This window comes from Amblyomma americanum, chromosome 2 (assembly GCF_052857255.1).
Source record: "Amblyomma americanum isolate KBUSLIRL-KWMA chromosome 2, ASM5285725v1, whole genome shotgun sequence".
Lineage (NCBI taxonomy): Eukaryota > Metazoa > Arthropoda > Arachnida > Ixodida > Ixodidae > Amblyomma > Amblyomma americanum.
The window spans coordinates 25,105,268-25,132,543 of NC_135498.1; the positions used below are offsets into that span (position 1 = coordinate 25,105,268).

General features: G+C 43.8%; 2 protein-coding genes across 2 annotated transcripts; one reads left to right on the plus strand and one right to left on the minus strand.

Annotated features, from left to right (window-relative positions):
• Positions 1-58: 58 nt before the first annotated feature.
• On the plus strand, positions 59-9,979 carry LOC144120800 (transforming growth factor-beta-induced protein ig-h3-like). Its single transcript, XM_077653506.1, has 6 exons — positions 59-553; positions 714-913; positions 1,283-1,472; positions 4,092-4,193; positions 6,116-6,220; positions 7,920-9,979. Exons 1-6 carry the CDS (start codon positions 253-255, stop codon positions 8,054-8,056), a joined length of 1,035 nt encoding a protein of 344 aa, XP_077509632.1. The 5' UTR covers positions 59-252; the 3' UTR covers positions 8,057-9,979.
• On the minus strand, positions 9,553-26,755 carry LOC144120799 (OTU domain-containing protein 3-like). Its single transcript, XM_077653505.1, has 9 exons — positions 26,599-26,755; positions 25,700-25,893; positions 21,775-21,923; positions 20,565-20,677; positions 18,899-19,021; positions 15,656-15,763; positions 12,707-12,812; positions 11,945-12,105; positions 9,553-10,779 (listed from the first exon to the last, which is right to left on the minus strand). The coding sequence occupies exons 2-9, from the start codon at positions 25,855-25,857 to the stop codon at positions 10,615-10,617; spliced, it is 1,083 nt and encodes a 360-aa protein (XP_077509631.1). The 5' UTR covers positions 25,858-25,893; positions 26,599-26,755; the 3' UTR covers positions 9,553-10,614.
• Between the last annotated feature and the right edge of the window lie 521 nt (positions 26,756-27,276).

The following is a 27,276-nucleotide window of genomic DNA, read 5'->3' on the forward strand; positions in this document are numbered from 1 at the left end:
CAGTTTTGCGGCTGGCCAAATCGCCCACAAACTGTACTGCGTGACCCCGCTGACAAGCCAAGGTCGTTGCTAGGGTCGCGTATCGCTGTCTTGATCCTCGTGTGCTCCGGATGGCGCTACTGGACTGGAGATTAGCGTATTCTTAGACATCCCGCTGCGCACGTCCACGCTTCCCACTCTTCCGCTGCAGTCGTGGGAACACTTAAGCAGTTCTCGGTCGGTAGTTCGCTTTGCAGGGCGCAATTTGAAGAAATGAAGGCGTCGGTGGCCGTTGCCGTAGTTTTTGTCCAGCTTGTTGCCTGCTACCCTAACCTTGGCTATATCGGCAATCAAACATTTCTCTACCGTTTCTTCAACTCCGTGCCTGGAGCGGTCCGTACCTACCCTGAATCTGAGCACACTATCGAGTCGCTGACCGGAACGCTGCCAGATGAATGGCAGAATGTGTCGACCAAACGTTCCAATTTGATTGAGATAGCCAAGAAGCTTAACCTAACCAAGTTAGTTGAAGCAATCATCAAGGTTGGGCTTGCAGGGCTGCTGAACCACGAAGGTAAGCAGAACACTTGTTTCCCCCAAAGCTGTGTGAAATGTTCACTTTACTTTTCAATTTTTTCGTACATCTTAAATGACTTTTTTATACTTGAGCGTGTATGAATCATGCAAGCAGTTGTTTACAAGCTACTGAAACTTCGCACTGGCCACTTCTTCAGGTCCATTCACGCTGTTCGGCCCCACAAATGAAGCCTTTGAAAATGTGCCTGGCTACTGCAGATATGTGCCCCTGAAATATGTCATCAAGCACCACATTGCACTTGGTGCACACAAGGAGTCCGAATTCAAGAACAACTTGCTACTAGACAGTTTCGTGCCAGGCCGGAAACTTCGGATCAATAGCTACCCTCAAACTCATGTGAGCTGTTGAATTTTTGCCATTGCTGTTTTCGCTACTAGGTCATCTTTAATTAGTATTTTTAGTCAACATCAAAGACTTGCTTACATATGAGACGTGTACATGGAAGAAAATGTGCCTGTAGTGCCTAGACTCTTGTTTCATTGCAAATATGGCACAACTGCTTATTTTGTAGAAAGATTGACAGTGCTTACAAGCGTCATGCCCAGTGCTGAGTCTGGATGACATATGCAAAGCTCAGTAGCACCTTTATTTGGAAAAAAATGACCACAGTTCACTTGTAGAAAGCTGCAACGTATGTCATTCAATCGCCTTTATGTTTAGCTCCATCGTGTTAACTTGCTGTGCTGTACCCTGTCTACATTGCAGTCTGTCACTGTCTCTGGAAGAAACATCACCAATACCGACAATGTGGCTTCCAATGGAGTTGTACATGTGCTTTCAGAAGTGATCTGCACATTGTTTAAGGGAAGTGCAGCATTTGAACTCGGCCGCTGCAGGGCATACTCTGTCCTTGATGCCCTGATCAAGACAGCCGGCCTATATGATGCTTTGGATGGTAAGCTGATGACAACAAGCACTTAAATACTTTCATCCACACAAAGGTGATGGTCTTTGGCTTTCTTTTCTCTAAGGAAATTAGATTCTGAATCAGCAAAGCTTGCAACTTTGCCTGCAGGCTGGAATGAAGCTAGAACACAGTTAGGGCAAAAATGCTTGAGTTAGGGCTTTGATAGTGATGCGTAGTGAGTTATATATGGGGGTTCGACTTTTTGGTTTTTATGTTTTGAAAATTCACCGGACTTTCTTAAGTGTTTGTTTCAGAATGCATTAATCTTTTTTTTTTTTTTCAAAGAATGGATTACTGACTTTTGGTGTTTTATAAAGTGGCAATCCTGTGTGGTCAAAAGTCGCTTAGAGTCTGTCTCGACGTTTTTGTCAGCATGAAGAGTTTATTTGCCAGCAGTTAACGTACAGGTGGAAGTACATGAGCTGTGCTTGTACAAGGAATTGCTGTGGTCATTAAAAAAGTAACGGAAGGTAAATGAGACAGCCGGCAGACAAAAATGCAAGTACAAGTTTACTTCTAAGAACTAGTTTGACATCTTATCGTTGGGTTATCACACTGGGTTGAGTGAGAGGGCAGGGCATCACATGGTCTGCGTGTTGATGACAGCGATGGAACTGCAGCTCACTAATTGTGGTAACCAGAGCATGATACTTTTTCGTGATGCCCATGCGCAGTTTCATGCCAGTGTCCTGCATGGAGTTGATAAATCTACCTAACCAACTGCTCTAAGCAGGTGATCATAGTGAGCAAACAGTGCTCAGCTAGCAGGCGGCGAGGAAATGGTGCTTGCCAGTCTACAGAAAGGGGTAAACAAGCGGAGCACTACGTCAAATCGCACAACTGCGCTGCTTATCCGACAGTACCACTATCCCCATATGTTCCTATCTTCCCTACATAGTTTAATTTTCAACTTTCACCGAGTGTGACTCATAATCAACAGCCCACTAGGTATAACTGAATTCAGCGTACTTCTATCTTTTGTTGTTGTTGAAACCGAAAAGTCAAACCCGTGATTATATGACATATCTCTGGCGTGACTTTCCACATTAACACATGAATCGTGCCAGTTGTTCACACCACTGAACGTAACATGCAAAAGCGTGTGCATTCTAATTCAGGCCCTATGTTAATGTAAATTTGAGCAAAAACTAAGATTTTTCTTCATGTTGACCTATTGAATTGTTTGTGATTTGCTGTGGCCCAAGACTAGATGCACTTGTCACGCAGTTGTCATGTTACTTCAGATTCGAATGCACACCTCACTGCAGTGTTGTCAGATGTGTTTCATCGCTATGGATCTGTTTTATTTTGAACAATTACCTGTGTAATTCATGTGATTGATTCTTGACATTTTCAATGCATTCAGCATTCTTGAAATTAAAGTATAATAAGTAAGCATGTAATAGTAAGCTATTAGGAAGTACAGTGGCTCCTCCGACTGCCTTGCAGTGTTTTAAGGCATGTGGAAAATATTGTAAAGCTGTGGAGAGTGAAAAGTGGGGAGACCAAAAATGGAACACTTTGTTGGACAAAACATCAGCCACACGATACAAAAGAGGATAGAGTTTTGCCTTCTCTTTTTTATTGGTCTGTTTGTGTTTAATTTATCCGTAGTTTTAATGTCACATTAAAATCCTGTTATACTAAATTTCCAATATTCCAGGAGTTCAAATATAAGTGGAGTCATTTTCAAATTTCCACCAGCAAGGCACCTTTGGCTAAATAAAGGTTGATTGGCCTTTCAACAGGTATAGTGAAGTTAAAGGTGTCAATTATGTTTCATGGAAGGCGATTTTTACATCACTTCGCTTCTTGGAAAATTTCATGAGCCTGTCATTTGCATTGGTGGCGTCTACAATGTTGCGCACTTTCCAAACAGGGCTTAAGACACAGTGTAAATTCAGGCCTGGTGGAGATGGGTTCAGACACTCCTTGTTTAGAATATGTAATGTCACATATTTCCTGGTCAGTCAAATGCCCTCAGGTCACGACACCTTTGCCTCGCTCATCGAGCCTCGTACGACTAGCTACATCTGCTTGTACTTAAATCAAGACGCCCACTCGTCGCCAACTCTTGTACAAAGCACAGTGCAGTACAGTGTGGAGCAGCAGAAGCAGATCTACCCTCAAACTCCGCATAATAGCCTTGCAATTTCCTGTCAGTTCATCCATGCAGACTAGAAGCATACAAAGAACAATAGGTAAATTGCAGGCTGTGACATAGATGAACCAGAGTTTCTAAAATGAAAACATGCCATACGTTACATGTCCATATCTAACGTCTAGGTCTTGGCTCGACACCTAACAGCTGCTTGAAAAGGGCCCGCTCGTGGCATGCTCTGCTTATGCCACAGGTGTCCACCAGAGTTGACTGTTTGCGATGTCAAATATTTTTCCTTGAAAAGCACAACAACTCAAACAGGACCGGGGCTTTCTTCCGCTCTAAGTTGAGTTTTACTGCACGCAGAATTAGTTACAAGGCTGTGCAATGTGTTCAAGCTGCCTGTAGCCACTTTCAGTGGTAGCTGTTGCCAGAACAAAGGATATGACATCAACTCATTCTGTAGCACACAAGAGACTGGAGCAAAATACTGTGCCGTCTTGCAGGGGATGGACCATTCACAGTGTTTGCTCCAACAGACAAGGCATTCTCAAAGCTGAGTCCAGACCTCATCAACAAGCTCAAGAGCAATGTCACAGCCTTGAAAGGTACAGCTTTTCTCATGTATGCTGTGTGCTAGCAGTGCCTGCTGTTAGCTCTGGAGTTTATTTTAATTGATCACTCAATACTTTGTTACCTTCTGTGATGATAAGTAAGAAACACGTTATACAGAGGAAGTTCCCATAGTCATAAAACGTATTAGTAAATACAAATTAATTCAGAAGCAAGGAGCACAAAAAAAAGCGATGACAAATGTTCACTATTGGCGCTAAACAGGCAGGTGTATAAAAAATTACAAAAGTGCAAAGTGGTTGGTTAGCAAGGAAAGTGAAAACACTAAAAACATCAAAATAGTGCAAGGAAGAATCGTACTGAAGATTTTTTTGCTCAAAGCAAGAAATTTTAGCGCCATCTTAAATTTACGCATTGCTTTCAATTTTTTAGTTCAGATAGTGTGTATTTCCAAAAAGAAAATGATAAGTAAGCCATCTGTTTCCAATCTAGACCTCAGGTAGGATGAGAATGTTGTTCAAAGCAAACGTGGTATTATTAACATTGAAAACGGAAGACAGGGGATTGTATGATAATGGTGCATAACCATTAACAGTCTATAAATTAGAATACAAAGGTTATATCCCTTGTCCTCTGAAAAGTTCATCAAGGGCCTGAATAGGGCAGTCTTGATGCCGTGGGTAGCTCAAGAGGGTTCTCAAACAGCTTCCGCCCTCACTGTTCGACCACGTTCCTACATGGCACTCACGGTAATACAGGATGTACGAGGTCCTCCGCTATGTACAAGGGTGGCACTGATGAACACTCTTAAGGTTCGCTTACGCTACACATATGTACCCCGAAAGCAGATTTGACAGCCGCCACCGTAGCTCAGTTGGTAGAGCACCGGACGCGAAATTCGGAGGTCATGGGTTCAGATCCACCGGCGGCATGTTGTTGTTTTTTCTTCTGCTTTTATTAATCTCCCATTGATAAAAACTACAAAATTAACAAAAAGACATCCCCTATGCTCCTTGGTTTCGGTAACTGTTGGCTTCCGTCATTTGTAATTAAAATGTTGTTCATAATATTAAAGCTTGGTTGTTTTACCTTTACAAAGTCTTGATAAAGACATTGTGTCTAATGTTCATCATTATAGCATTGCTACATTTAGCCAAAGGAAAAGAATTCACTTGATGAGGATGGCAAAACAAAATTCTCATGTAAGATTTCTGCATACCAGCAAACACCATTATGGTACATGCCCAGATGTTACCATGAATGGTACCTCCGTTATGTCTACTGTGTTGAAGACAAGATCAAAGCTGTAGATGCCATGCATGTTCTGGAAAGCACTTGAGCTCGCTCCTTATTTCTTGTCAATGGCATGAATACCGGCGACTGAACTAGCATGCACTCGCTGCAACGTTGGGTTCTGTTGCAACTATATCTCGAAGTGGGTAGAACAGTCCTTTGATGTCTTTCCATTATCTGCATCCACAGTTAGAAATAAGCACCTATTGTGCGTCAGAATGTCTGCTACTACTCCTAGCGATATGGGAATGGAGCCATGCTTCTACAGTTAGTACAATGCATTTAGAGGAGACCACCAGGGTGGAGTAGGTCTCAGTTCAGTTCAAGGTGGGGCAGATTTCCCTGAACCAGGACCACGGAGGAAGACTATAGTCTTGCTCTGTGACCAGGACATATTTTTCTTCCACTGCGAAACATGTGAGAAAGTGGAAACATCCGAGTTTCCACTGTAGCCGTATGGCTGTACTCACGTGGATGCTAATGAGCAGTTGCTCTCTAATTTCTTCTACAATTGTAACATATATTGCAGTGCACACCTAGCTTACACAGGCATATAATCACCCTTCTCCAATGGAGCCCATGTGCTCTAGTGAAATGAAATTTCCATCACCAGTTACAAAAAACTAGAATGTGTCATCATGCACCTTTTGAAACTGTTTTGCAGAGGTGCTGCTTTACCATGTTGTGCCTGACGTGTGGTACAGTGCTGGTTTGACAAATGGCCAGCTGAAAACTCTGCAGGGGCAGAACTTGAATATTGCTGTTGACGGTGAGTACGACAACATTGTCAGTGAATGGTCCACTGAGTGAATCGGAAGGTTGCAGCATTTGTGGAGCTCCAGTGCCTAATTCAAGAAAGCAGTGGCTCATATACCTATAATGGGGGTTGAAAGTAAGCTTAAAGAACAGCAGCATCTTGCAACCGTACTTTTCATGTTGCAGCTTACTAATAAAGCTGCTGGTTGTACAACGATTCAACAATGAAAAAAGGGAAAAAAAAGGACGGTAACAGCAGAATGAGCAAGCTTCTTTCCTTTTCGTCTTCATCACTCAAAAGTTTCTCTCTCTGTGCATTGAAAGGTTAGGTTGAATTTGTTGTCCCATACTTTTGTGGTTGAGATGCTCTCGAGATCTTTAAGAGAATAAAGCAAATAATGTTTGTCTTTAAATCTAGGAGGTTTAGTTCGCTTTACATATATATCTGTTTTTGTTTTGAACTGTGTATATTAAACATAGCATTAACTCTACAATTTCATCAACGTTTTATGATATTTTGGAGCCCAGGTACGAAACCCAGCCACGTTAAATTTCTGAGGAAACTTGATTCGGGCAGACAATGACTAATGCAGTGTAAATTGGTGCCCCACCTTGCACCAATATTTGATGATGCTGCCTGGATGACTATGTCCATCGTTACAAATCAACACTGCATAGATTGAAATCACTGCACCATAATTGCTTAGTGAGAGTATTTTTGCCTTGCCATGAATGTCTATAGGAACACCAAGGGCAAGGATGAAACTTACTGGTAAGGTTTTCCTTAGCACATGTCACCCTTAGTTTTTACATTTCTGTTAGTCAGATCTCTATCTATAATCTTCATACTATCCCATTGGCCACAGGCAGGCTCAAGACTGCTCATGTCAGTACCAGACTGTCTGGACCTTGCATAGAAAGCACGGTCAACTCATAGAACAAATGCAAGAAAGGGCACTCATCTGTCACTTAATCACGTTACCCATCTTTATGCATTGCATAAGCCATTTAAGCACACTTGTTTGTGCTATACCTACTATACAATTTTAAAAAACAGCAAGTAGTTGGTAACGATGGGCCATGGCCCACGGCGTCCTTTATTAATCCACTGATCAATCATAGCAGTGAACAAAATCAGCTTTTTAATGTTTGTATCAGATAAGCCAGAGACATAAAAATTCTTGAGTTTATAATTTCCTCTAATGATTGGCCTCTTGTTTAGATAAAAAGAAAAGTTTAACAATGCTCTACTTTTACCTCGGAAAATTTGGATTTTCTGAGGTTTAAGCGACTCGGGCTACGAGGGACGCCGCAGTGGAGGGCTCCGGGAATTTCGAATGCCTGGGGTTCTGTAACATGCACTGGCATCACACAGAACACGGGCCTCTAACATTTCGCCTCCATCGAAATGCAACTGCCACAGCTGGGATCAAACCCGCTTCTTTCGGGTTAACAGCCCAAGCACATGGAAGAACTTTGCTTGGTGATCCTGAATGTGGGCACAGCTTCACTGCAGAATTGAGTTGTATCCGACTGCAGTACACGCATCTGTGCCAAATTTCATTTTCTTATTTAAAAATATGCTTTCATCTGCTCTGAAATGACACTGTGGTAGCATCACTGTGGCTTCACTGACAACTTTGCCAACTTCTTTTAACTGCACTTACTAAGTTACGTATGTGAATGGGTCAACTGAAGGAGTCTCGTTGCAGGTGGTGTTCGTGTCAATGATGCCACTGTCATCCTGCCTGATGCAGCTGTGAGCAACGGCGTGGTTCATTCGATTGACACCGTCCTTCTGCCTAAACTTCTCACAACTGACCCTAGCTTCTCCACTGCCAGGTTGTAATGGGACTGGGCACTGCCCCTTTATAGCTTTGCAACTGCCGCAAAACACCCTTCTCTATATTCTGCCTAGTGCATCTTAGTAGACTGCCACATGCGAGCTATGCACCACATGGTCAACCGTATGCTGGCTTCTATATTTACTCCTACGTTGCATTTAAGTTTGCTGGAACAGTATCATGGGCTTTTATTTGCTTCCAAAACACTCAGTGGCCAATCAAGTGACCATTGTGAAAATGCCAGATAATACTCAAGCATGGTTTTTAATGTGCCCATCAGACACAAATGCTCATGTCTGCCGAGTGCCTTTTACCCTTTTACCTAATATAGTTGCAACTGACACACTGGCCAAGTGGCCATGGCATTCGGCTGCAGAGCCCAAGGTCGCAGGATCAAGTCCTGGCCAAATTTGATGGAAGTAGAACGCAAAAATGCCTGTATACTGTGCAAAGTCAGCGCACGTTTAAAGAACTCCATGTGTGGAATTAATCCGGTGCTCTCCACTAGAGTGTCCCTCATAGCCCATGCATCACTTAGGGGAATTAAGATCCCACATACAAACTGCACCAATTGTAAATACTTGGTTCTAATCAGTTAATTCACAAGTTACTTAAAAGGCACGCATTTACCACTTGTGTTCGTGTGTTATGCATTTCGAACAAAGTATTTACAGCATTAAGGGGGAATGTGGCTGTCTGTTTTGTTAGCATTAAGGGGGAATGTGGCTGTCTGTTTTGTTCATGTATCAAAATTTATAAAATATAGCATATGTAATTAACCAGGCTGGCATAAAAACTGGTCTACAGCAATTAATCGGGTGTTCTTAGCCATCCTAAGTTAAAGGGGCTCTGAAAGGGTGCACCAATAAAGTTGCGGTATGCCGGGGATGTTAAAGCACGCCACTTCATGAATATTGTCCAGCAAGAATTTTTTTAATGCACTTCCTAGAAGCTGAGCTATCTGTGGTCAAAATTTGAATTTCAGCGTCTTCGCGGCTTTCTCTCTCCTGTCGTCACTTTTTGCACACTGGAAAGTCGGCGGTCCTCCGCCGGCCCCTCCTCCGGGAGCGGATCCTCCTCACCCGCCGGAGCTACGCGCATTATTGGCCGCGGCCACAGTAGCTGCCTAATGTATGAACGAATCTAACCAATAGCCACCTCTCAACTTGTATACGCAGATGCGAGCGACGGAGGAGGGTGTGAGCATGAATAAGTCACCGTGAAGGGCTCGCCACAATCGCGCTTGATTGTGGGTCCTCTGTTGCGTGTAGAAGTGTATTATTTGGCTCAGGTTTTCATGACAACACAGTGTAGTGATTGAGCGAGTTGATGTGCTCTTATCGGAAGGTGTTTCAGAGCCCCTTTAAGGCAAAATAGAAGGAAAAATAATGCCAGTGCATTCGTAAAGATCTGTTCCAAGCTGAGAAGTTTAGTGCCCCTAACAATATTGAAAAAAAAAAAAATCTTCATGCTTACTGACGTACTCGACAATGCAAAATAATCAAGAAACACAAACACAATAAGCAGCTTTATTGCGCTCTCAAATGCCCCAGGAATCATTTTAAAGATATAATTTATTGCTACAAATTCCAAAAAAGCAAAAGGGCCGAGAGATTACAGATAATAAGTTGTGATGAATAGTTTGACAAATTTGGCATTTTTATTTGCCATGTTCCCCTTTGTAGTCACACTGCAGCAAAGCTACTCTGCATTGTCACTGAAACAACGATGAACAGCAAGTGAGACAAGAAACAAAGAACCTTTAGAGCTTGCTGCACTAGAATGTACGTATAGGATTCGTATTTAGCCAGTAAAATTCATGTTTGTTGCACAAATATACAAAAATATTGTTCAGTGTGCAAATCTTTGTTTATACAGTGTACTGTATACTCATTTACGTTTATTAATAAACTTTCCTGAGTGGTGAATTTTTAGTTATTCGGTCTGTATATATAAACTTTGTCATTCTCAATCTGCCTGGTACCATAATCAGGGGAAGAACACAAGGGACACAGAAAGATTTATGGTCATCGCCTTTATAACCAACATCATAACTTTACAGCATCTATGTGCTCTCCATTGGAGCAGCAGTTCATTGGTCATCTAAATAAATTATACATAGCAGAGAGTCTCGGAACACACTACAGCACCGTCGCGAGACGACGGCAAGGAAATGGGAGCCCTCGAGAAGGAGTTTGATTGGCTAAGGTTGAAATGCAAAGTTTCTGTCTCTTTCCCCGCTTCCTTCCAAGCAACAACAACAAAGAGCAGCCCTCAGAGTCCGTCATGGAAGGCGGAGGGACAGCCAACACACGCACACACACACACCACTTCCTGGCAAGGCAGAAACGCTCATAACCCACTTTCACACTAAATAAGTTAATGGAGCCGGAGACCCTTCCCGCCATAGCGGCATCAAATTTGTCGACAGGAACTACATCATCGCCTCCAAACGCAATGGTCATTAAGGCACGCAACTTGGAATGTCTGTACGCTTCACTCCGTTTTTTTCTCAAGCCGAGAGAAGGCGGCGGCGGCGGCAACCTCGCTTGTCGAGCAACGCTCAGATGGTCAGATACTTGAAGTCCGCCACGATGACGTCGTTCATCTTGGTCTCCTGTTCGTTTCGAACCTTGAGGGTGTTGCTGTCGCCTTTCTTGCGCTGGATGTTCCGCTGTTTGCGTTCCTGTTTCTTGATCTCTTTCTTTGCTTTGGCCGAAAGCCGCTTCTATGGGACAGAACGAAAGGTCCAGCTTAGTTAAAATTGATTGTGAGAAAACAACTGGGCCACATTTCCATGTGACATCATATTTTGTTTGAGCTGGGAACAAGCAAGAGCACAGTCCCTAGTCGGACGTTACAGACAATCAAAATGTTGGGAGCATTTCAGTTTTTGCATCACTAAGCACCGCTTGTATGCGTGCACTCGCCTTCACTTTTCAATTTTTAATCTCGCCAGTGGCATGGCTTGTACTGCCGCCATCAGTCACACTTAAACCGGGCATGCCTCGGGTGCCTTTCCGTTTCTTAGAACCCAAACTTTCTCACATGATTCTTTTCAGAATTGTCCACATCCACCTTTCACAGCCAGAAAATTTTGCATAAAAATATACAGTATTGCACCATGTGTGTTTAGGTTAAGTGCAATGGCAGCTGTAATAGCAGTAGCAAAGCTGTGCACCGACACATACAGGGTTGATCAAAGCAACACCCAACACAGAAGTGCACTCTGGCATGCATTCAGAGCTTGTAGGCCACACTAATAGTGACAGCATTCTAGTAGTGTGACAAAGGGTCAATGTTACCTCACTGCAGTGCACCAGCTCACCACAGCTTCTTTACATTGACATGTAGTGGTAAAAACTTCATAGTTATGTACAGCCTTTGTCAAAAATATACAGCCCACCGTCTTTGCTTTTAAGCTGTGTAGTGTGGCTCTCGTAGCACCTGCAGAAGCCTCAAGCTCCAGAGCGGTGAAGACAAGAGCTCCTCTCACCTTCGTGACACACAGAACAGTGGTGACACACAACAAGCCATGATATACAGCCCAGTAGCAAAGGTAATGGGCTGTATATTTTTAACAAAGGCTGTTCCAATCATATCATTTGGAAGTTACTAAGAAAGCACTGCAAGTGATCACTCAGCAGCTCAAACACTGGTTGGTCTCGGCAAGCACTGCTCTTCAGGTGAACCCCACTACAGGCATAAGTATACAACAGCAGAATGTCAGTGGCATTCAGATAGAAATAGCTACATGCCTTCCTTGCAAAAATTCATGTGGTACAGCCTACTGCAGTGGTTCATAGCATTTAATCTAAAGGAGCATGATCCACTGCTGCTGCTCACAAGGGTGCAGTGGAAAGCCATCCTGCAGGTTAAGGCAAGGGGCTCACCTTTTGACCAGGTGTGGAGTCTGCCTTCGCCTTGGCCTCTTCGGGTTCTGATACTCCATTCCCCGGCGCCACTACCACTGCCGCCGCTGCTGCACCTTCGCTGGGTATTAAAGGTTCTAGCCCGTCTGTGCTCCAGATCGACTCCACTTCCTCACAGAGGTCTGGAGACAGCAATAGAGACAAGAGAGTTACAACATGGAGAGGGAGAAACAGATAGCGGAGGCAGCCCAAGAAGACCACAAGATTTTGAATGGCGATTTTTCTGTCCAGCTCAGTTAATGTTAAACAAAATGCACAAAGAGTAACTAGCGCAATAGAAAATTAAAAACAAGTACTGCCAGTGGCTGAGCTGCAAAGTACGTAGTTCGTGTAATGCTGATACAGAAGGGGTCCTCCATGCACCTTTTCCAGCCTAGTCCTGTGCTGATTCTGCCAGACAATACTATAGCTGCATAGTCTAGGTATCAACCAGCTTCCAATGAAGTTCAACTGAATAACATGAACTCGTGCGAACTTAAGCACCTGTGCTTCCAAGCATGCTAAGCCTGACTTTGAGTTCTCATAGGTAGCTCTGCACGGAAAACCTGGTGGAGGCATGAACAGCACACGAAACTTAGATCCAGACTGTTCCATAAAGAAAGAATGCATGCAACTGCATCCAACAGTAGTAACGCCTATTTGTTCTGAGTGCATGCATGTCGGTGTTTGATGCCATTGGTTTCTTTTATGTTGTTATGTTATGACTTCACAACTGGCACTCACCAGTGTCCTTGCCAGGTAGAGAGGCCCTGCGGGTCATGAGCTGGCTAATGGCGCCCACCTTGTTGAAGCCGTTCTCTTGCAGGGCTTCCTTTATCAGCTGCAAGTCCTGGGGAACACAACGACAAGAGGCGCATGTACTTAAAAGAAAGTGAGATGTAAATTTTCATGGCTGCAGAACATAAAAAGCCGCAGCACGCACCTTTCATGGTTACAAGGATTGCTTCTGTTTAGCACGTCAAACAGAAAACAGGTGATATTACTTTTCTCTCACATTTCTAAATCTGCAAATCTAAGCTAGCTGAAGATCTGAAATAATCATAATTGTGGCTAGGTACAAAGATTTACTTCAGGTGCAGTGCTTTGAAGAAAACAGTGTACTCTATTTGTAACTTTTGTTCCTCCATATGACCTCCTGTTATGTGCCACATACTGCATGGCTTTCGTGCTTGGACAGAAGTTGAACCCCAAAGAAAAATTTAAAAAAAAATGCCAGAGGACCATTAAGGACGCTGGGAGCGTAAGTGATATCTGAAACTCGCTTTGGGCCAGTCATCATCTCTGGTACAATAACCAGCAACTCGGCGGCATTCACAATTGACTGACAAGCCACAGCAGAACTGCGATTCTGATGAATGCTGTCGTAGCAATCGATAAACAGATCACTTGTTCTGCAAAGGAGGCTCAAAAATCTGTCCTGCTTGGCACCTTTGTTCATCTTGAGCAAAGATACACCTGTGTCTCTTATACAGCTACTACCACTGTCACGCAGTCACTAGCCACTAGACTACCGTTGCCATCATGACATCCAGACATCACTGGCTTAGGGCAAACCAGTATGATCAGACCCAAACACAAAGCTCAATGCATCAGCTTCAATGTGACACACATAGTGGGCCGTCTCAAGGAATGCAGGGCACACCAAGTAACTTTGCTCATACCTGCCTTATCACCACCACATGCTGAGAAATACTAGCTACTGCACTCCAATCTAAATAATCAATTTTGACAGGAGCGTGTGGGAACTGCGCTGGACTTAGACAACAGGCACTGCAAGGACGACGACAGACGAAGCACGAACTTTCAACTTCGCAAAACTTGAACTGAAAATTCGCGCTTCGTCTGTCGCTGTCCTCGCAGTGTCTCTTGTCTAACTTCAGCGCGGTTCCCACGCGATGAACCACCAACTAGCCCCTGTAACGATTCAACATCCCACAAAGTCATTAAAAAGGGGATTCATGTAGAGGCGTGATCAAAATATAGCATACTTCAGCATTCAAACTTTTCTCATGCAGTCCATAGAAAAAAAAAAACATGACGTTTTCTTGGGTATGTATGCAAGTGCACTAGTTGCATTTTCTAGCGTATGTATAAAGTCCCTCCCAATTTTCACTGGGTAAGGCGAAGCGTGTTTTGCATTATTGTGGCCGCGACTGCACATCTGCACATTTCTGAGCATATTTGGTTATATGTAACGTGTCCTACACATTCACATCCATATACTCAGTCCTCACTCTGCCTTGAAAGCAGCATTAAAACCAACGGCCTTCAATAGCAAGGAAAGTGTCACCGTCAATGACAAAGTCAATGTAACTGCTCAATCTCTTCTTTTAAGATTAAGGAGAATGTTTCATTCTAGAATCAATCTCTGCACACTTGTCGACAGCTATGCAGCACTAAAATGTTGCCAGCAAGCGTACACGCCCACACATTTCCTCCACCGCACGATTCTGCAGATCTGACCAATCAACACACGCTAAAACCGTCGTCCCAGACTATGATCATTCAAGAGTCAGCATTTATGAAAGTATCATTTAAAGTGACAGGGTGTAACTACTGTAATTCCCCAATATACAGTACGTGGGCTATACACATTTAACAGTTAAAATTTTCAGCTTTGTGCATTATCTATAGGTGCACGCTATACACCTTCCTTCCCCCCACCCCCCCACCCCCCCCATTTTTTTCGAGTTTCACCCAGTATAGCATAAAATACCCAATGTGGTCTTAAGTTCCGTGATACTTGCACTATGCTTCTGTTGCCATTGCTTGGCTGGCTGGCAACATGCAAACTTACCGAAACTAGCTGCTACATCTCAGTTTTGAAGGGCGTGAACCTATGCAGAAGTGTGCATATGGATGGCGGAATACTGAAAAGCGATCCCGTGTCAAGTTATTGCCAATGGCTTCACTAAAGCTGGCATGCAAAAGCCTGAGCCAGAAGAAGAAATTAACAGGGGTGATGCCAAACACGATGACGAGCCTTTTTATCAAAGTACAAACAGCATGCTATTTTAGCTCCAACACCCTGGATGATACTAACCAGTGCATGGGCATTCAATTTTATGCACCAATTGCATACCTGGTCCCTGTTGACTATGTACCAGGTACAATCTACTTTTTCAGCCAAAATTGACCTCTGCAGACTATACGCCGGGTGCGGGCTGTATACTGGAAATTAGGGTAATAAGCATTCAGCAAACCATTAATTCCCCAAGTTCAGCTCCACTATTTTCCCCCTCGAGTTATAAAGATCAGGGATACACAAAAAATAAAATAGAACGCATCCATACTGTTGCCGAGAGGAGGAACGAGTATAAAACAATTTGCATGGGAGTGCCTTCTGGAATTGTGGGAGAGAACTTCACTGGGTTACAATCAACACTACTGCCACATTTCCTCTTTGGGCTCCTGCTGATGCACTCCTCCAAGACGCGCTGCATTTTCTAACACACGCTGATGTCACTACTCGGAACCTAGTTCAGCGCCACTCTGACAGACCTCAAGATGGGCTATTCACATAGGTTTGCGACTGCATTCATTCCTGCTCCATCAAATTTTCCCTATGAAATCACTTGAATGCCCCCTCCAAACATGATTCCATGCTTACAGAAATAACACGTCTGGCCAAGCTGAAACTCGGTCACAGAGAGATCACGAGGCACAACTTACATGGATGCCGGTCTCAAGCATGATTTGCTCTTCCAGCTGTGCTGCTGCATCATCGCCGGAAGACGCCCCCTCTCTACTTGAATTCTGCTGTTTGTCGACTTTCGGTGCCTTCATTCAAAGAAGTCATGAGCAAATTAATTGGGTCGCACTATGAACACTCTCCCATGCATGCACTCTCATACGTGAACAGAAACAGTTCTTTGGATGGCAATGACAGTGAGGAGAGAAAGCTGGTGGCAAAGGCAGACAGGCAGGCAGAGAGAGAAACGTAAGAGACTCCTCTAACAAATTCCTCTCGCACGTGTACAGCAAACCCATGTGGAAAAATTGAAATCTTTATAACCTTATCAAAAGCAAACTTGCAAAAAAATGCACGTTGGACTGCTCCTGTTGCAGTGACATGCAGCAGAACTTTGTTGCACTCAGGCCACTAACATGGAATTTTTTTTTTTCTAAAATGAAACAACAGCTCTGCAACTGACTTTGCATCAATGTAAAGCCAGGCTGACTAACTGATTTGAAATTTTGCACATTTCAGTATCAACTACACAAAGTGGTACCAAGCACAAAAATTCTGAGGAGCAATCATCTATCTCCGAGTGCTACATGTGCACGATGCTGTTCTACAAACAAAATTGCACAAATGCCAAAAGATAACGCGAATGTTGCCAAAAGTAAATGCCAAAGTAAAGTGTCAATGTTGTGACTATATTAGTATTACTTACTCAATTTTTTTCTTCTGTGCATTACCTTCTTGTTATGCCAAAGTATTATTGCATTTTCGTCAAAGGCAGAGGCCTTCGTCAGGCACCATAGCATTTAGCCTGTGCCCCTGCAGCAGACGCTGCATCTACTCTGCTCTCCTCAAATAAATCTTTCAATAATTTGCTATGACCAATACACATTTACCTCCAGAAGTTAGTTTATGCAGCTCCGAAAGCACAGCCTACAGTCCGCAGAAATTAAAGACTTTTTTAATCCTTTATTGCACTTTCGTCAAAGGCAGAGGCCTTCGTCAGGCACCATAGCATTTAGCCTGTGCCCCTGCAGCAGACGCTGCATCTACTCTGCTCTCCTCAAATAAATCTTTCAATAATTTGCTATGACCCATACACGTTTACCTCCAGAAGTTAGTTTATACAGCTCCGAAAGCACAGCCTAAAGTCCGCAGAAATTACTTTTTTAGTCCTTTATGGTCCAGTTTTAGGCACAGAGGAAGACAAGCCCTCTTGTCGAAACATTTGCTAGCAGACCAAGCTCCCTCTCAACCCATATTCATTTTAATTAGTGTTGTCAGGCTCAGTACAGCACTGTAGCAAGTGACCGCACTATGGTTCTTTGATGGACATCCAAATTTGGTTACATACTACAGAACATCCTGAGTGCAACTATCCTAAAACCTGGCATAATCTTAATCATTCCAATAGAAAATCTGCACATGTAGAAAACCATCAACACACTGAGAAGAAACATGGCCCAGCAGTGGCTTAGCCCTCCACACTGCAAGCAAGATCTTGCACAAGGACGACTAAAAGCTTTGTTTCAATGTTCATTGTGCACAGTTTTTAAAACATATATGTAGCATGTTTTCCCTCGCATTTCTCAACAAGTGTGAAATAGCTGCTTCATAATGAGTTGTGCGAAGCCCTCGGAATTCAGTACAACATTGGCTGAAACTTACTCTACATTTGGCTTGCTGATGTCACTGCACTGGACTCATTTAACTTATTCGGTCTCGAATATTAAGGTACGACGTATCCACTTCTTACAGGTCAAACACACAGGATACAACGCTGCTTCAACTTGAAAATGACTCAACTTACTTAATAGAACTTACTTGGCTTTTCATTTTAAAGAGTAACACACGTACCCTTTCGCTGGTAAAACACACAGGAGACAATGCTTTGACTTAAAGATGACAAAAGTGAAGGGCGGCATGCACAAGCAAGACAGCCAATCAATGACAAGGCAACATTAAGGAAAGCAAGCAAGCAGCAGGCAACCTTTATGACAACAAAGAATAGGACAAAAAAAATTTCACCTTGCACACAGCAGGATGGGAAGGGGGATATAGCATAGCCGAGGTTTCCTAAGAATCAGCTTGTTCTGCAGATTAGCATCCCTAAAATCATGCGTGGCACACCCCCTTTCCTGCCATTAGTAACGAAGTACTTGACCACACAATGCAGCATTTTGTCATGTGCCTAACTAAAGTTATAGCATGACTTAATGTCGCTCGCAACACTGCAGAAGGCACCCACTTTCTGAGCAGTTCAGACAAATGGGGCCCAGAAAATGCAACAACAAAGCATGCACAGTGGCTTCACTGTAAGCACCGAATTCATGCTAGTTGCATAATTACATAATAGTAAAATCCTCGACATACATTTCTAAGAACCATATCAGTCACAATGTATTAACATAGTGCGTATTAGCTGCATATAAATTGCAGATTAAACACATATAACTATCGTTAAGAGCCCGTTACAACTTAGCACGAGCTATTTCGCATATGACTTGACGTAAATGATCACAAGGCTCCCAATACATGCGTAGGCATTAAATGGAAGCTAACCAGAAGAGCTGCTTCCCACAAAGTAACTTAGTAGCACCTAGTCTACATACTTTGCTGCACAAAGAATCAATATAATGTGCGGCAAACAAAAAAAAATGTAGTGCTAAGAGCCTCAGCAGTTGACGCACTACAATGAATCGGAAAGCAAAAACCAAGTGAGAAACGCACACAAAACACAGTTTCATTTTCGTTCTCTCCTCAAGGTCATACTCCCACACCTTTTCTTTTATTGAAAGCACATTGGTGGTACAGGCCCAAAAGGGCCAAGGAGGCAGCATTTACCTTCAAAGGCGACAGTATTGGTGTCATCTATATCTGTCGGTCTATAATTATGTAATTACATATGTACATTTTATCACACTATGTACACCAAGGAACTCTGTTTTCTGGGTTCGTGGCATGCAGTACAGTACAAAAAAAAAAGTTGTGCCGGCCTGGCACATTAGAATATGCAGAAAAACGGCAAATAGCAGCTGATGTGAGAACATTTTGGGCTGGGTATTGTGTATGAGTACACTGCAGAGGTGACATTAAGCCATGGCTGGCGGCGTTGAATCACACACTTCAAGTGGTAAGGGTGGGGATTAAGAAGGAAATGATACACACAGCACAAATAGGAGGGGCGGGCCACCATTGACGGGCATTATTCAAACTTCGTGTTGGCTTACAGCTAATCGGATAGATGCGGGACCCTGAGTATTATCGCCGATTTTCCGAACGCTGTTGTAGTGGTCGCCATTGTGGTAGGACAGGTGAAGCTCCACAGCATTTGGTTTGTCCGTGCCCTTCACCTAAGCAAGCACAAGAGACAATTTTGAGTACAGAGACAACATCATAGTGTGTTTCAAAGATTCTGAAAATAATGCTTCGTAACACAGACCAAGAGCAAAGAAGGCACTGGCACATCTCGTAGACGCATACAGAAGTCCTCCAAACCAGGTACAGGTTTGTATTTTTTTTTCTTGCCACCTCCCACACCCCTCGTTTTTTAAGAGAAAAACATTTAACCTCGGTCCCTTTTCCATCTGACATCTTGCCATGCCTGAAGTGGGCAAGACAAAGATTATATTACTCAGTTAAGAAATTTATTCAAACAAGACAACAAATTCAAGTCAACAAGTTTACGAAATTCTGGCACAAGTTTTCCTTTGCTACTTGTTCAGCTCCATTACATGCCACTAGATGAAACTAATGTAATTACCTTTCAGGGTTAATTTCAGTAGCTGGAGAAGGTGGCCAGATGGAGCCTATTGTGCCTCCACAACTCTTCTTTGGACTTGTCCGAGAAGGCAAGATATGTACGGACGTTTATGGCATCCAATGCCATAAAATGAGGCAGCTCTATATGACAACCTCTTCCAGTTTATAGAAACTGTACGCTCATTCTCGGAAGCGCACTAATTACGACTGGAATTTCTTACAGGCACTCAATTTTTTTATTTACCCCTCCACCACCCGTTTTGCTGGCACCCTTTCAATGGAATTTCAAATGGTGCTTCTATTAACAAAAATATTTGTTTCATTAGTGTGCCATATTTATTCAAATCACACTGTACCAGCTCACTTAGGCTAACAGTATAGTAAACAAGCAATTTTAACAACAGAGCCTGTTGCAATAAGCAGCCAAGTTGCTGCCATACTGACAACACCCCGCGAGACTAGTGCAGTTGGCTTGCAGTAATTCAAAACTGGATGATTTCTACTTCCTGTTGTTTGAAATGCTGCTTGTCCAGGTATTCATTCAAACAGCAATTTTGGTTAATTTAAGTTTTGGGGTCTTTTGCAAATGAAACCAGCATAACAAATATAGATGTAGTGTTAGATAATGGTGAGGTTTAGCAATCACTTAGGAAGGGCACTTTAATCAGGCAGAACAAATTAGCAAGTCCAACTCCAGGACCATAACGGGCTACAATAAACAGTCTTGCAATGTTCCCAGCCATGGCCAAACAAATAAAGTTCCTTTTATTACCTGTAACACTGTATCTCAAAGGGAAACTATAAAAGTGCTCTGTCAGAAGGAAAAGAGACTGCGATGAACTAAGCAGAACAAAAGATCGAGACAGGCTTTGATGCACAATGGCATCTAGCTTGCCTTTTCTAGAAGCAATGGACCAACGACTATGTATAAGGGGCAGGACTGAACTTGTGAAAGCTATGTTTTGCATGACACCTCCTCATGTGCTTGACAGCAGTTGTGTCTCAGATGACATTTTATGCAATTCCTGATTATTAAACTTTCAATTACTCAATAAAAGAAAGCAGTGCACCCAGTTAGGTTAAGATGAACTATCGCAAGTCAAATGCACCTGTGTATATGCTGGCCACACTCACCTGCCACAGAGGAGTATTTAGCTGATGAATGACGATAACAAGCTCGTGAAGCTTGGCAAAGGCAACTATGGCATCATTGCCCGCGTAGGTGCCAGGCTGAGACAGGTTATGTACTGCAAGATGAGAAAAGACAAACTGCTTAACGAGCCAATGTAGACAACCAGCAAATTCAGGAAAAATCATTTTCCTGGAACAATTAATCAGAATTTTTGACAGCTGAAATGAAGGAAACATTATTGCATCATCCATATGCGCGCTGCCAGGGCTGCATTACTGTATGTTTCCACACCTTTGACTTGCAATCACTGAAGGAGCTCAGTGTCTTGTTCCTAGCGAGTGTTCACCATAACTCCACTACGTATGCACCATTATCATAAGCCAGACTGCCTGCCCCATTTGCCTAGCACTTATCTCCAAGTGCAATGGCGTTACAGGTTTGAGAGTACTTTCCTCATCTAACCTAAACCAACTATGATGCAATGCATGTGGAGCTGTGATGCTCCTTCAGATACCACAGCTGCTTCAGAAGTAACACACATGTCCTGGGCACCATACAGTCAGTGTATACAGGATTTGTGCCACCCTCCTATTTTTGTAGGTGGCTAATCCTTGCACACCATTACGTGTCGTGTTAATGAAACAATGAAATAGTTCAAAATTCGATAGGACACATAGCTCCGCCGTAAGGGTATGACGCGATAGCGTAATGGTTTAATTCCAATATATGCAAACGATCAGTCTCTACTTTACAATAATAGATCCCTGCGAGTCATCATACCCCTCCTGGCACAGTGGTGCAGCGATTAAGCGATGCGCCACTGCCTTACAAGGGCAGGTGCTCCCAGTGGTGGGCCTTGCAGAGCCCAGGTTACTTTTCCCAAGCAACCAATCATTAATTTAACTGCCACCTGCCACGGTGAGCAGTTTGCTCACTACCCGGTGGGCAGATTATGGATGCAAGGTCATGCAACCTTGATGGTTCGCCTGCCTCCTAGGTTGCTCTCTGGGCACCACCTGCCAGAGTCATGTTCGTGATTTTTCGCTCACAATGCCAACAATGCCAACAACGCCAATGCAGGATTTTCTGAGTAATGGGGCCTTTAACACTATCACTTTAAAACGAGGCAGAAGGGCGGCTCCACAAGAGTCATGACAGCCAAAAACTAATGACCCAACAGCAGCGGACAAACTGCGACCCAAGTGCACTCACAATGCTGGTCGAAAGGAACGTCGTCTTCAACGAATGGCTCAAAATCGTTCCTGTGCTCCTTCATGTACTGCACTGTCTCGAACCTGTACTTGAGGTGGTTCCTCGTGTGGCCTTCGAGTTGGTCGTTGAGCGCACGGAACAAACAGTTCCTTTTGTGTAAAGGAAGAAAAAAGGAATTGCAATAAAGAAGTATGAATGTCACATTTTCTATTTACGATTTTAAGCAATACAACTTGACTAAATACTCTTTTATTCTAAAAATGTCATACTATTTTTTTTTTTTGCAGAGGTTACAGACCAAGAAAAAGAAAGCTTCCAGGCATTAAATAAAAAAAGATGCTGGCTGTTGCACCATTAAAAGAGGAAGATACGAATGCTTCTCCACACTGAACCACTGGATTTTATCCACTCAAAGACTGCACTTGGTAATGGGTTTTGGTCATCACCTAGTGCAGTAATGGTACTTTTGTCCATATAAAATAACATGAGGAACCAAGGACACTGTTCCAATCAGCAGCTATAAAAGCATACCCCCTGCAATATTCTATGTCTCTTCTGGTAACAGGTGTTACGCCTTTTGGCTAGAGGAGGCACTACTACCTCGCGGTGTGAAATCCTGCGTTCATTTTTTGCATCAGCTTATAAATGCATGAACAGCACACAGCACTAACATGCACTTCCCTGCCTCTGCCTGCTTGTTCTGCGTGCCATTCATGTGTTTGCATGCTGACATCATGTGCTAACCTGCCCACCAGTTCAGTCCTCCTAAAATCCTTCCTTTTTTGTAGGCCACTGGCACAAAACAAAAGAGCAATCCAATTTATTTTTTGTTACAGTAAGCAAGTACTGCAACCAAGCATGACAATGAATGAAAAACATTGTTAAATGCTATTTGTGCATGACGCCCGAGCATGAGAGAGTTGCTGGAGAAGCATTTTACCTCTCTTCAAAAGTAATGCAACAGTCACTACAATTTGAAATTAGACATTTCTTGCTGACACAATGTAGACACAACCCATCACAGCCAGCAGCAGTGATACATTATTTATGATGTTTATGGCTCATCTTTTCTTCAAGAAAACCTTTTTGCACTGAACGAAAGTCGGTAAAGTTCCGAGACTGAGTGCATTATAAAAATGCGTTTAGCATTGAAATCATTTGTGCAGCACTCCTTCGAAATAGTCTCCCTTGCAGTCCCTTGCAGCGTCCAACATTTCTTGAGGTCTCGAAAACAGTTGAAAAACACTTCTTTTGGCATGGCTGTCAGCTCTTTTGTCGTGGCGTCTTGAATGGCCTCCACGCTCCCTATCCAGTGACCTTTATAGCTCTCTTGACACGAGGAAACAGAAAAAATCACATGGGGAGAGGTCGGGCGAGTATGGCAGATGGGGAAATACAGTAATGCTGTGCTTGGCGAGAAATTTTGTCACGCTGAGAGCAGTGTACGGCCTTGCGTTATCGTGGAGAAGGCTCCATTGTCCAGATGCCCATAAGTCAGGGTAACGGCGTCGCAGTGCATCACGCATGTGTTGGAGCACGCAGATATAAGACTCCTGATTCACCATCTGCCCTTGTGGGACGAATTCGTGGTGTATGACACCTCTGGCATCGAAAAAAAAACTATCAGCATTGTCTTTGTTTTGGTGTTCTGTCGCCGCACCTTTCTTGACGCCGGAGAGCTTGTGGACCGCCATTCGGCACTCTGCCTCTTTGTTTGAGGATCGTATTGAAAACACCATGTTTCGTCCTTAGCAATGCTGCTGTCGACGAATGCATCATTCTTCTCTGCCTCGGAGAGCAAATCAGCGCTCACTGATGCCCGCGTGTCCTTCTGGTCCTGTGTGAGGGAGCGCGGCACAAATTTGGCATTCAGCTTTCGTTTCCCCAAGTGTCAGATGTCGAGAACATCTGACAGCATGCGGACTCTAATGGTGCGGTCTTGCTGTACGATTTCCTTGTTCCGAGCCACGTTGTTTTCATTCCGTGAGGTTGAAGGACGCCCCTGCCTTGTGTCGTCTTCCACCGACGTTCTCCCCGAAACGAACCTCTTTTACCACTCGAAAACTCGGGCCCGCGATAACGTCTCGTTGCCGTAAGCGTCACGAAGGAGCTCATATGTCTGTGTGGCTATTTTGCCAAGCTTCACACAGAATTTTATGTTTACACGCTGTTCGAGGTGGTTGTCCATCTCTCCACATTCACTCACAGTAGAATGCGCAGACGACTAGTTACAACGTATTTTTCTACATGTAGTGCCATCTAGCAACTGCCACAGCAATTAACTTAAATAGCTCTGGTTATCCAGAAAAGATGGCGCTACACATACGTACCAACATTTGTTTTGGGGTATCATTTCTAGAGAAGAAAATAAAACAGTTTCGAAACTTTACGGACAAAGATTGCATCGTGTCTTATCGATCCCAAGATGATGAGAAGCAAACTGATGCATAACAAATGGAACTGTGAGAGCATCTAAGTCAACCAAGGTTGCATTTTAGGCAAGGTTAGACACATTACGAATTGCAATGCACGATGGCTCTAGACTCGTGCTAATTAAAATTCAGATTATTCACCAATCAGAATAATTCAGATCAATTTTTGAAACTTGGTTTGCCTTAACAGCAAGGAAAGTTAAGCTAGTTGGTATTGATCCATTCTGGATGAAAAACGGCACAAGACACACGAAGCACGAGAGAGAACAGTATGCGTGTGTCGCTTCTCTCTCAACTTTCATATGCTTTGCGCTGCTTTCCATTCCAATTTGATTGCGCTGTTTCCTAATTTGCCTAAAGTGCCTAATCTGACCAGCTCCATATGCTATTCCTAACCTTATGCTTCTCTGTGCAAAATATGAGGTGTCCCAGTTTGAAGTAGCTACTCTAAGAGGAGTCGGCCACTAACAGGAAGCTATGCCAAAATGATACAGAATAGAATTATGTCCCACCTGGATGTATGAAGAGCAAGGGACAATTGCAACATGTTTTCACTTTGGACACTTTATACATCAAAATGCATTTAAATCACACAATCCGTATTTCTGAAATGAATAGAACCTCGGGAGATGGCAGCTCGAGCTCACACCAGATATGCTTCCATAAACCCTCCAGCATACGTGATACGTGCATGCACACACAGGCTTTACAGCTTCAAGGTGTACAGTCATGGATACAAGTTCATGGGATGCACAGTTTATGGGAGCCTTGCTGAAGAAAACGGTGGTGCGCTTAAAATATGGTAATTCATAGATACATTCATTGTCCTACAACACAGCCCTCCATAATAAGCTTGAAATGTCAAACCTGTTAATGTAAGCACACGAAGAAGGAACCATTATGAATTACTTTTGGGCAAATACTGATGAAGAACTGCATTAGGCTTTCTCACTTCATTGACATTTAACTGCATCTGACAATGCATTAATACCAAAAAATAAACAAAAAAGTATTCCTTTTAATTACACTGCATAGACCACACAGGCCGAATGTTGCACCAAACCAACCAGTGGGAATGGCCATAAAATCAGGCCACAAATAAGGTCTTGGCATTTGCCAAGTTATTAAATAATTTTTATTTATTCTATACAAGTTCACACTGCTATATTAAATGTTCACTTGCACAACCTACATGGCATCACCTGCATGTTAATTAATGGTCTAGCAGCGAGGAAAAAAAGACGACCGTAAAAGTATATTGTTTTACACAGCACATGTACAGAATAGCTTACGTATGCACGATACTAATTCATGTTCGTTTAATAAACGCCATGAAGCAAACATTTGTTAATTGTTGCGCAAATAACATTAGCAGCTAGACAATCCTTTTCCCTCTCTTTTTGAGGAAGCCAATTTTGGCAGCCAGAGTGACAGCAGTATAATTGAGTAAATGAGATCAGGCACACTACTGTATGCTGCGTCAAGGGACTTACCCGTCACCCTGTATCTCCCGAAGGGTCAGCCCCATGGCCTTGAGCTGATCTTTGAAACACGTGAAATTTTCATCGTCGCTATTGGCCTTGTTCTTCTGCTTCAGGCTGCTCGGCTTCTGCTGCTGGTTGCATTTGTCCGACGATTTTCGGCGCGCCATTTTCCTCACGAATAAATGTTGAAGCTAGCCGTGCCTCTGCAAACGTCGCATGCAAAACAGCAAATGCAAAACGCGGTCCATGAGCACCCACCACGCCTGCGTCTGTTTATAACGGAATACGATGCAACGGAAAACGCGATTCCGCAGTAAAAAGAGCAAAATCAAGAGCACAAACGCCATCTCCCCAACCTTGCACGCGAGCCCATGCATTCCTAGGTCGAGGCGTTCACCGCTGTCTGCCAGTCGCACTACAGCTGACGATATGGAAACCAGTGCCAACATCAGCAGACGCATTGCGCTGCTGTAACACTAGGCGCGCCGGCTACGATGAAACCGGAAATAAAATCTCCGTTTTCTCTACGCGTACTCTCAAGTTGTATTACATCAGCGATGAAACGATCCGAGCGGCACGCTATTATTACGGGGCAGGATGAACTACGCTGGCCGGAGCAGCACCCCCAATGGCCCCTCAAAATCCATTCACAAAGGCTTGGGTCGCGGCCGTTTCTGGCAAAAAGAAGTCCTGCTTTTCATCCCGAATTAAAATTAGAGATCAGGGTCCAAACCTCTGGCGTTCGCGTGAAATCCAGCACGCATATTCCAATACACACGCCGCGCACACAGCAGCAGCAGCTAGATGCAACGATGGGCCGGATCGGGTACGGAAAGGAACATTTGGCATCAGCATTGGCCCTCGGAGCCAAAATAAAGCGTGGAAAACTGGCCGTGCGGCGTACTCACAGGACGGGTGTGGTTACAGCGTATGTTGGGGATCATAAGGGTAATAGGCGGGGGTCCCATGTCATCGGGAAGAAACATTTCCGAGACGATTTCGCATCGCTACACGGCGACAGCCTACCGAAGAATGGATGCCCGCTGTGACGGCCGAGTCGCCATCTGCCGGCAGCTGCTGCAGCGACAAAAACGAGGAACCGGCGAGGCTGGGATGCTGGGAGAGAGAGGAGAAGGAGGAGGATGAGGAGAATTTGAATAAAGAGACGAAGGGGGCGTGGGAGCACGCTCGCAGGTACAGGCAGATCTAACCAGTCAGCCCCTGTCCCATGCAAGTTTATACAGTCCTTCGAGCACCAGTGCGGGCGCAAGGTCCATCCTGGGGCGAGCAACGGCCCAAGATATGGACCGCGCTCGCTCGCAACTACAAGAGCACTTCACTGTGATGCAGTGAACCATTTCGTGCAGCGGAGTGCACAACCTAAGGGGAAAAAAAGGAAATTGAACAAGTGCGTAACTGCTCACGTAGCAGGACGGAGGATGGAAATTGTGTAGAAAATCTCAACGAACTAAACGTCAAAAGGCACGCATGCAGTAACTCAGAAAGGCGCTCACCGCGGTATTTAATTAATCGAACTATCGATGCGTGACGAAAACGTGCTCGCTCGCACCATAACGCGAATAGAA

Excerpts from the sequence above, each read along its gene's own strand:
- LOC144120799 (XM_077653505.1), bottom strand. The coding sequence starts at position 25,857 with ATGGCGCGCCGAAAATCGTCGGACAAATGCAACCAGCAGCAGAAGCCG. Across the intron at positions 19,022-20,564 it reads TAAATACTCCTCTGTGGCAG|GTGAAGGGCACGGACAAACC; the intron begins GTGAGTGTGGCC and ends GTGCTTGCTTAG. Across the intron at positions 15,764-18,898 it reads CCGCATCTATCCGATTAGCT|GCACCGAAAGTCGACAAACA; the intron begins GTAAGCCAACAC and ends CTTTGAATGAAG.
- LOC144120800 (XM_077653506.1), top strand. The coding sequence starts at position 253 with ATGAAGGCGTCGGTGGCCGTTGCCGTAGTTTTTGTCCAGCTTGTTGCC. Across the intron at positions 1,473-4,091 it reads CCTATATGATGCTTTGGATG|GGGATGGACCATTCACAGTG; the intron begins GTAAGCTGATGA and ends GCCGTCTTGCAG. Across the intron at positions 6,221-7,919 it reads CTTGAATATTGCTGTTGACG|GTGGTGTTCGTGTCAATGAT; the intron begins GTGAGTACGACA and ends GTCTCGTTGCAG.